We start from the raw sequence: 10,811 nt of genomic DNA on the forward strand, positions 1-10,811 counted from the left end.
AAGATAAGGGTGGTCCACTCAGTAGGTGTTCCATGATAGTAGAAATAGGTGGATGGGTTAGAAACTTGGGCCAATTTTTTCACAACCACATTTGTTCAGTTAATTGTGGCCCCCCTCACTAGTAGATTGACCTGATTCTTGGGATGGGCAATCTGCATAGTGGTACCTTTCTAGTAGATTACTTGGATATTGCACCTGTTTGCCACATCGGCTTATATGGTGGTGTGTGCATTGCTTGCAGATGAGTGTGAACTTAGAAAAGCCCATTTTTCTAATCTTTTGCAGGAAATGATAGTTTTGGGCCTCAAAATTGACAGGGGGGGTTGTTGGTTCTAAGATGAGAAATGCTCCAATGCTTTTGGAGCACTATAAGCAATGATGCTCCTAGTTGAGTCAGTGCACTTGGACATTCCACTTGATGGATCTGAATTGCCCATTACATCCAGAACACATTTTAAGGGATATCATATAAAATTGTACTGATCATATGATATGATACATCTTTGATTTGACCTTAATTTCTATAGCCATCCATTTCCAAAGGCATGGATGGGATGTATACAATTGCCTAATAGAAGTGATTCTTTAGAATCATAAGCAGCCCACCATGGGTGGTAACAAATAGATGGATCAAATTATTGGTTGGACCTATTTTTGTGTAAACGATCTTGACCATCCAGATTAAAGATGAACCAATCGAATGGTTTATATTTGTCAGATTGCCATGATGTTTGCAAGGTAGCCCATGATATGAGCACTGAACCTAATTAACAGTCTAGATTAATGGATTGGACTAAGTGTCCCAATGCAACTAGGAGCACTATAAATTTTAGTGCTCCAAGAGCACTGGAGCATCTCTCTACCGAGATTAATTTATTGAGATAGCTTGGCAGATCTATATTCCCGTTGCATCCCCCGCCACAGAATTGGGAAATACGTTTGGTGATCAGGACCATTGGTAGGATGGGCCATAGCACGAAATCCAAAATGATCGGACTTTTTGCACCTGAAACGCTGGTGGTTGCTCAATTGTCGCTCAACCACTAAATGTCCATTTCCAGGAGAGGATCAGATGGCTTCCGTACCACGTCAAGGCCCACCAAATTAACGCTCCTGATCATTCCATAGAACGCCACGTCTATGTGGAGATATTTTAGTTGCATGCATCATCGTGGCATTCCTCTCCGAGAAACGCTTGAAATTAACACAAATAAAATTCCAAAAAACCACAAAATTTCAACCAAATCGAAGGATCGTAAATGGCAATTTAGCAGAGATATCGAAGGAATGATTACCAGAGAGTGATCGAGAGAAGAATCCAACGAATCCGAAGAAGAAATTAGGGTTAGGGTTTCTTCTATCTTCTAGTATCTTCTTCTCTGCAGTTTTTTCTTGTTTTTTTCTTTTTTTCCTTATTTCCTCTTTCCTCTCTCTGCTTCAGCTCACGAGCAGTGAAAGGCTTCTGAGAACAAATTCTGGGGACTTGTAACGGAAAGCTCGCTTTATAGGTATGAGGAATTATATCATGCGTCGCCGGAGTATGGTAGACCGTACTCGTGCATAGAGCCTGGGTGTTTTGTCAAGGATACTGGATTTACGGTACAGAAATTTTAGGCTGACGTTTGGTGGATCCTCTCAGTTGAAATTATCCAATGGATTAGATATTTTGGGGCACGGTCCATCTATTGTGGGGTCCACCACACGAGATCTGGAAGGTGAACCGAACAAGCGAAAATGTTCGATCAAACATGGGATATTCTTTAAGATGGAGAAACGGGCAAAGAGATTTTCCACCTCCCGCTGTTGATATGAGGAGAGAATCCGATCCAACTTCGTTGGCGCGTCTTTTGTGAAAGCGAAGGGCCCGAAAACGTACAAAGTAAGTGTCGTTTTGTCCAAAGGATATAACCGCCTCATGCACACGACGCCCAATGGTTGGACACGTACATTGTGGCCCACCGAAAATAAAAGGTGTAGGGACGCTGCTTCGGTGGATCTACATATCCGCCGAGGTGGCCGGGATCCCTGAACGTGGGACCCACTTGTTGCTGATATTTCAATCTTGGTCACTCGCATGTGCGGCTCAATTTAAGCCCAAACAGCTATTACCCTGATTACCAAAATAGGGATAAATTTATCACTGTAGACGCCACCTTTTATCCAGCATTTTTTATGAAGCATATGAAACTTAACTTACCAACTTAGACCTTGCATGTATGGACAGCAATTTTAAGGACGAAAATATCCCTCTTTTCACTGCTATTGCTTTCACTCACGTTGCTTTCATTCCCTTTCCTCACTCCATTTCCATTAGGAAAGACAAAAAATTCATTTTCTCCTGCACAAAAATCCCCCCACTAGATCGCACCATTCTCCCATTGGATTACATCCTCTCTATACATCAGCATTTTCTCATCTTCCGAAAATGGCTGGTCCATTGAAGAAAGCACGCACCACAGGTATATTTTAATATATTGTCTGTTAGAAGAAGCTTGCATTTGGGCTTTTAGTCAACATATGCATACATCATCCGATGAACATGATGGATTACAAATAAAACATCATTGTAGGGCGTAGCAAGCGAAATCAGATTGCGTACTGAGATACTCAGTACACTCCTATCGTACTAAGTAAACTCAGTTGGGCCCACCTTGAATGTATGCAGTCTATCCACGCCGTCCATCCATTTTTCCATCTAATTTAAGGGGTCGAGCCCAAAATTGAAGCATATCAAAAGATCAAGTGGATCATACCACGGGAAAAAGTGGGGGATAATGATTTCCATCATTCAAACCATACTAGGCCCAACAATGATGTTTGTTTCTTATCAAACCTATTCATAAGATCATACAGACATGGATGAATAGAAAACACAATTATAAGCTTGATCCAAAACTTTTGTGGCCCCTAAGAAATTTTCAACAGTTAAAGTTCAATTCAAAATTTTCATGTGGTGTGGTCCATTTGAACATTAGATATATTTAGATTTTTGGGCTCAAGCCATAAAATTATCTGTTAAAATGGATGGACGAAGCGGATAAAATACATAAATGATGGTGGACCTCACAGGGTTTACTTAGTACGCTAAGCTTAATGAGTTACTCACTATGCAATCCGCTTCCGTAGCAAGCTTTCTATAGTTGAATCACTATTTCCTTTCGTATAATCCACCAGATATTTGGATATGCTATGATTTTGGGCTCAAACCCTTAATATAGATGGAAAAACGGATGAATGTCATGGATAGTCCACATACATTCAAGTCAAGGTGGGCCCAAATCAGTTAACTCAGCACAATAAAAGCATACTGATTAAAACGATTTCAAATTTTAAGAGCTCTTGGTCTATTTGACCTACTTCTCGGCAATATGCTCGAGTTGTTGTCGACATTCCCGGTTCATGATTGATTGAATTCCCCGAGTAACACATGAATTTGATGTTTGGCTAGTTCAATCGCATTTCAAGTTCATTGAAATTCATGTTAGGCTACTTCAGTTACATTTTAATTATATGCTAGGCTAGTTCAATTGCATTTCAAGTTCATTAAAATTCATGTTAGGCTAGTTCAGTTACATTTCAATTATGTGTTAGGCTAGTTCAATTGCATTTCAAGTTCATTGAAATTCATGTTACCCTCACTGAATTTTCAGTTTGTCCCACTCAATTTCTAGTTTGCCCAACTCAATTTCTAATTTGCCCCGCTCAATTTTCAGTTTGTCCCGCTCAATTTCATGTTTGCCCCACTCAATTTCATGTTTGCCCCGCTGATTTTCTAGTTTCCCCCGCTCAATTTCTAGTTTGCCTCACTGAATTTCATGTTTACCCCGCTCAATTTTCAGTTTACCCCACTGAAATTCAAGTTTGCCCCGCTTAATTTCATGTTTGCCTCGTTGAAATTCAAGTTTGTTGCACTGAATTTCATGTTTGTCCCGCTCAATTTCATGTTTGCCCCGCTCAATTTATAGGTTCCCTCCCTCAATTTCTAGCTTGCCTCGCTAAATTTTCATGCTTGCCTCACTCAATTCCATGATAGATAGCGTCGCTGAATTTAGCTAGAACCACATGAAGTCATTCATATCGTTGAAGCCCTAATCCATATAAGCTTACTCTCTCTAGTTGTTTATTTAAAAAATTAACGCATTATTTACTCTTTATCTCCTCAAGTTCTGTATCATTCTCATCTATTATCGAATATGAGTACTCGGTCCTCTATTATTTAATCGAGTTCTGTATTATGGCAAGCTTACATTGCTCAATTTTCAGTTTGCCCCACTGAATTTCATATTTGCCCCGCTCAATTTTCAGTTTGCCCCACTCAATTTCTGGTTTGCCCTGCTCAATTTCCAGTTTGCCCCACTAAATTTCTAGTTTGCTCCGCTCAATTTCATGTTTGCCCCATTCAATTTCCAGTTTGCCCTGCTGATTTTTTAGTTTCTCCCGCTTAATTTCTAGTTTACCCCGCTAAATTTCATGTTTTCCTCGCTAAATTTCATGTTTGCCCCACTGAATTTCATGTTTGTCCCGCTCAATTTCATGCTTGCCCCGCTCAATTTCTAGTTTGCCCCGCTCAATATCCAGTTTGCCCCGCTCAATTTTTAGTTTGCCTCGCTTATTTTTGCAGTTTGCCTCGCTTATTTTGATAGTTTGTCTCACTTAATTTTCGGTATTTCCTCTCTCAATTTCTATATTGATTTCATATGAAGCTTGTTCAAATTTATGAAATGCTAAATTATTTTTAATTACGTATGATTTTGTACACTATGATTATCTTGTGAATTTTATGTTTGATATGTTTTTCAATTTATCTTTGCAGGTAACGAATATCTTGTTGTAATCTCAAACCCAACCTCTAAGTGTACACTGAAATGGTGGTTTGACAAGGTGAAGGGTGGAGTAGAGAAGCATGATAGTAGGCTAAATTTGTTTAGCCAATCTCCATTTTCATTTTTATTGCATGTTACATCCTTTAGATTTATAGGGGCTCTATTTCACCTTCTTTTCTAAGATATAAAGGTGATCTAGTATTTGAGATTAGGGGGAGACGATTGCAGTTCATGGAGATGAACTTCGCCCTTATTACGGGCCTTAAGACTAGATAGCTTATAGTACCAAAAAATCGTCGCACTACGAGTACATTAAGAGACAAATACTTCAAAGAATATCTAGTATTAAAGAAGCACTTAATGGATGTGTTTGAAAGATTAGTTGACACTAATAAGCACGAGGATGTCGTGAAGGTTGTCCTACTTCTAGTTGTGGAGTGCTTTGTTAGGGGAACCGAACCGAAAACCATGTGCAACATGGATTATATTCACCTTGTCGACTCGCTAGATGATTTCTGTAGCTATCCCTGGGGTAGTTTGGGATACCATACAATGTCGTAGGGAATCGAAGCTGGCGTTGCCACATCAAGTGCCCCTCGCTACACTATATGTGGTTGCATCCTTTCTCTACAAGTAAGAACACTTCTTATTTTCTACATGATTATAGTCTACAGTCAATTATGAATTTTTAACCTGGTGCAATTTCACTCTAACAGATATGGGCAGTAGAGAGATTACCAGTCCTATGAGAGTGTGTTATTTCGTATGTTCCCCATTAAATTCCACGCTTCATTCAATATCAAGGCTTAAAGGGTTTGAGGTACAACAAAATACATGCTATTTTTTATAGTAAAGTTATAAGTATTATATTTCTCCGGCATTTACTTTACTTAATTTGATGTATATGCTTTTTTATTTAACATTACTCTTTGTTCTTTTGCAAACATTGGTAGTAATGAAATTAGAACCGACCCTACGAGAATGGGAAACGGACGTCGTTCTGTTGGTCTGTGACAGTTTCTAGGTAAGATGTTATGAAAAATGAACTATATTTTTTCTGTCATTATAAAAGTATCCTGAGTCTTACATATCCATTGATACATTTTGTAGGTCATATCGACATAGGAAGATGATGAGGAGGGTAATGAGAATAATTATGAGGAGGATGACGAAGCAGATGAAAATGATGAGAAAGGCTTGGAGGGAGAGGAACTGGGGGGGAGGGGGGGGGGATATTATGAGGAATGTTCTTTTTATGGAGGAATTCTGGGTTGGGAGGGAAGAGTTAAAGAAGGAGAGAGAGGAATTGAAGAGGAGAAGGAAGAATTAAGGAAAGAGAACGAAGAGTTGAGAAGGAAAGAAGCGAGGTTTGATGAGAGGGAGGCATTACTGAAAGAGAAAGAAGCATTGAAGATGGAGTGAGAGGAGTTGAATGAGAGAGCACAATTGAAGAGGGAGAAGGATTTATTTTTTGAGGATAAGGAAAAGTTAGCGAAGGAGAAAGAGAAGTTCAATAAGGAGAAGGAAGATTGTTGTACACAGAGGGGACATTTTATGAGGGAGAAGGACGGTGAGAAGTTGAAGAAGAGAGGGGAAGTAGATGATATTAAAGAGAAATAACTTGGATATGGGGAGTTGGATGTGCAATCGTATAGTATTGGCAAGGGTAATGTATTGGATGTATGCATTTGATACAACCACCCCTGGTTTGGTTCCCGGACCCGAGCATGCAACAACTTTTATTACTTGTCTGATACCATTTCCTAACCCACTCTCAACCCCAATCATCCTAAATCTCCCTTGCACTCCCTTATTCTCACTCATTTAAGCACAAAAACTCTCTTTTTTGTGTCTTACAACTCCCATTCATTCAAATCCATTCCATTCTCAAAGTGTTCTCACCTCTATGGCTTTCTTCGAGGTGGTGACCTCCATTTTCTTTATCTCCATGCTCCTTTCTCTAATGGGAAAGAAGTGAGCCGCCCCGGATGAAGCCAGGCCTAGCTGTCCGAGAGAATCTAAGAAGAAGATGAGTATCGGTGCGAGTTCAAGCACCGAGCGAAGGTCGAAGCAGGACCTTGATCCCTAAATCTCTATAGCGAGGTCTCTACCGGTGGGCATTGAGCTCGGTAAGTTCCATCAATGCAAGGTTGTTTTTGAAGCTCATGTGGATGAGAAGCTATTTGGAGAATATCTAGTGATTGACTACCTTTTGGCAAATGGTTGGGGTCCTGTATTTGAGGGAAACTCTCATGCTAGTGGGGGCTTTGTGCTAACCTTTTACGCACACATGAAGGAACCAACCTTGAACCTCCCTAGTTTATCATCCCCTTGGGCAAACAGGAAGTCAGGGTTGATGTAGATGTCATTGCCCGCATCATGGGAGTGGAGCGCAACATTGTTCATGCCAGTAAGACCAATCTCACTGAGAGGCGGGAGAGAGTTCACCGCACATGTTTCCTATGCAGTCGACCTTTTGAATGGAGGAGAGAGAACAACCTCAAAATGAGACACATGACCCCTGACTATCACTTGCTCCACCATATATGCACGTATAACGTGTATCCCAGGTCAAGCAATTGCACGGAGTGCACTAAATTCATGGTGGACTTCCTATATCGGGTAGGACATGGAGATAAGGTGTGCCTGCCCACTCTTATCTTAACCTAGATCGTGAAAGTGGCACAATCTATTCGGGAGGATCAATCCCTCCCATTTGGCCGACTAATTTGCAAAATTGCCCGTAGTTTTGGGTTCAGACTGCACATAAATCATCTCGCCCCTATTCGCTCCATAAACGAAAACACCCTCAACAATATGAAGATGGGCCCCAAGCAGCGTATGGCCCAACTGGAGGAGCTGGGGGACGAGATAGAGGAAGAGGCTGAAGAGGAAGAAGTGAGTGAGGATGAAGAACAAGAAGAGGAAATAGAAGCCTGGGACTTCGACTAGGAGTCTCCTGCCACCCGTAGCTAGCGGGAAACCTTGGCCAAGGTGGTGGAGAACCAAGAGTAACTGAAGAAGAAATTCAAGAAGATGTCTCGCACTTTGAAGGCTCTCCTGTGCTACATGTAGGATAAGGGAGCACCTCCACCTTCGCCGGAATCGGAGAATTATGAGCGTAGTATGTGTTTGTTTTCTCTTTTTGTAATAGCCTTGGATAGGCTTAGTTAGTTGTTTAGGTTGTGAATGTTGGAGCTTTTCTGTTTGGCTAGTAATCATGCATCCCATGTCATTATATGTATAATGCCATAGCATATGTAACAGTGACAAATTTTGTTTAATGAAATGCATGAAACTACTTTTATTAAGTAGTGTGTGGAATGTTTGGAGAACTAGTGGTGCCCAAATGATATTGCTCTAACTCCATAAATACTATATAATATGTTCATGGATGTTTAGTGTCTAAACATTAAGAAACTATCTTTCAAGACAATGAGGCCCCAAGGCGACAGCCATCTTGCCCGTCTGGCCTTAGGCGGGAGAGACGACCATGAGCGGCTCGCCCCAAATGAACTGCCTCCTAGTCAGGGCGGAGCCAGTCAAGTTGATATGGACGATGAAATGCTGAACCAACTTCCTGGGGCACCACCAAGCCAAGGCGAGAACTCTACTCACCGGACCGCCCCAGTTGGGGGCACTATGGAGCAGATGTTACACGTGATGCAACAACAATAATGGTCGTTACATACCTTGGTGGGAGAAATGACCACTCATATGAATGCACCATTGTCAGGCCAAGTCGGAACGTCAACTGCGCCATGCAATCTTTTTGAACGCTTTCAAAGGTTAAGACCGCCTACTTTTGTCGGTGCTCACAGACCCGAGGAGGCCGAGAGTTGGCTAAACCAGGTTATAAAAGCGATCCGACCTCTTCATTGCTCGAAAGCCGAGCAGGCGGAGTTGATATCCTACCTGTTCGAGAAGGAAGCTGACATTTGGTGGGACAGTGTGTTGAGAACAGTCCCTGAAAATTTTGTGTGGACATGGGAAGACTTCGAGACATGATTCTTCCGAAAATACTTCCCACGAACCTACCGTATAGAAAAGGAGAATGAATTCTTGTGCCTCCAGCAGGGAGGTATGTCGGTGGCCGATATGAAAACCAGTTCACCGAATTATCTCGATATGCTCCGAAGATTGTGGCTGACGAAGAGACACGCATGAGGCGTTTTGTTGAGGGTTTGAGAGCCGAGACTTGCATGAAAATGTGTTGTGCGAATATTCGGACTTATGTAGAACTGGTGGAGATGTCCCTGCGGTCAAAGCAGGATGGCGAAAGGGTTTCTCAGGAACGTATACAAGCTGAGTCCAAAGGAAGAACTGGAGGACAATCCATGTCCTCATCAAGAAGAAGAGTGCCACCCAATCCACCTCCCCAACACATGCCTCTACCACCCGCGCACACTCGTCCTGACCGGGTATATGGGTATTGTTAGAAGGTGAGCCATTCAGAAGTCTACTGTTTTTCAAGAATAAGAGATCACAAGTATGTACCCCCTCTGCGAGTGAGCCGTCCGCTGCAGCTAGCATCACCTGCACCTCCTCAATGTGCTGCAGGCCCATCTCAACAACCACGTAGGCAGTCGGTCCCTTAGATTAGGCCACCGTCTCTACCTACATATCAGCCCAATCGACCTCAGCAAGCACGAGTTCATACTTTGACAGCAGAGGGCATTGATGTGGCCATGACTACTCCTGCAGCATTTGAGGTCACGACCCATGTTCAAGGTACTCCCGTATTTCTTCTTGTAGACACTGGGTCCACAACTTCACTTATATCATCCACAACTATCAAGAGTCTAAGTCTACCAACTACTCCCATGTCGGGGGTAACAATTATAGTGGTAGCCGAGACATTCACCGAAGCTACATCCGTCTGTCGAGGTTGTCCAGTAGACTTTGGGAGAAAAAGGATACATGTGGATCTCATAGTCACGAAGGTCTTCCACTATGATATAATCCTGGGAATGAATTGGCTCTCCTCAATAAGAGCTGAGATTGATTGCGAGGACCGAACGGTGACCATATATGAAGATGGTAGCTCTCCCTTCACGTTCACAGTACGGGTTAGCTACCCACAACGAGTCCTCTGTTATGCTTCGCTAGAAGAAGGTCGCAAAGATAGTTCGTTAACTTGCACCCCCATAGTGAGCAACTTCGTTGATGTATTCAAGAACATTCCGGGACTTCCTCCCCGGCGGGAGATCGACTTCACCATTAATTTGGTGTCGTGCACTGCGCCCATTTCTCTCCCAACTTATCAGATGCCTCCGTATGAAATGGAGGAGCTTCGACTTCAAATTGATGGGTTGTTAGAAGTAGGTTTTATCTGACCCAATGTGTCTCCATGGGGAGCCTCAGTTGCATTCGTGAGAAAGAAAGATGGCTCTCTGCGTTTATATATTGACCACCGAAGGTTGAATTAGGTCACCATAAAGAATAAATACCCATTGCCTTGAATTGATGATCTGTTCGACCAATTGAGAGGTGCTCAATACTTCTCAAAGATCGACCTGCAATCTAGATACCATCAATTATGGATTAGACCTGAAGATGTGCCAAATACGGCATTCAGGACCAGATTTGGGCACTATGATTACTTGGTTATGCCTTTTGGAGTCACAAATGCGCCGGCTGTATTCATGGACTTAATGAACAGAGTCTTCAGGTCATTCCTATATTGGTTTGTCATCGTGTTCATAAATGACATTTTAATTTATTCCAAGAGTTGTAAGGAACATGAAGAACATCTGCGAGTGGTCCTAAAAATGCTCAAGTGGAACAAGTTGTAGGCCCAGTTTCAAAAATGCAACTTTTAGAAAGAAGAAGTGAAATTTTTGGGCCACGTGGTGTCTAAAGAACACATCTTTGTGGATTTAGCTAAAGTGGCAGCAATACAAGACTGGAAGCGGCCGAACTCAGTTACAAAAGTTAGAAGCTTCTTGGGATTGGCGGGATACTACCACCGATTCATCAAAGATTTTT

General features: G+C 42.0%; 2 protein-coding genes across 2 annotated transcripts in view; one reads left to right on the forward strand and one right to left on the reverse strand.

Moving 5' to 3' along the window:
• LOC131234040 (sucrose-phosphatase 2-like) overlaps nucleotides 1–1,784 on the reverse strand; it is a 28,442-nt gene extending 26,658 nt beyond the window's left edge. Inside the window, exon 1 of the mRNA XM_058231003.1 lies at nucleotides 1,296–1,784. The gene's annotated coding sequence lies outside the window, so the exon portion shown is untranslated. The remainder of the gene's footprint in view (nucleotides 1–1,295) is intronic.
• Nucleotides 1,785–9,646: 7,862 nt separating this feature from the next.
• LOC131232397 (uncharacterized) lies at nucleotides 9,647–10,159 on the forward strand. Its single transcript, XM_058228622.1, has one exon. The coding sequence runs from the start codon at nucleotides 9,647–9,649 to the stop codon at nucleotides 10,157–10,159; it is 513 nt and encodes a 170-aa protein (XP_058084605.1).
• The last annotated feature ends 652 nt before the right edge of the window (nucleotides 10,160–10,811 follow it).

This window comes from Magnolia sinica, chromosome 18 (genome assembly GCF_029962835.1).
Source record: "Magnolia sinica isolate HGM2019 chromosome 18, MsV1, whole genome shotgun sequence".
Taxonomy (NCBI): Eukaryota; Viridiplantae; Streptophyta; class Magnoliopsida; order Magnoliales; family Magnoliaceae; genus Magnolia; species Magnolia sinica.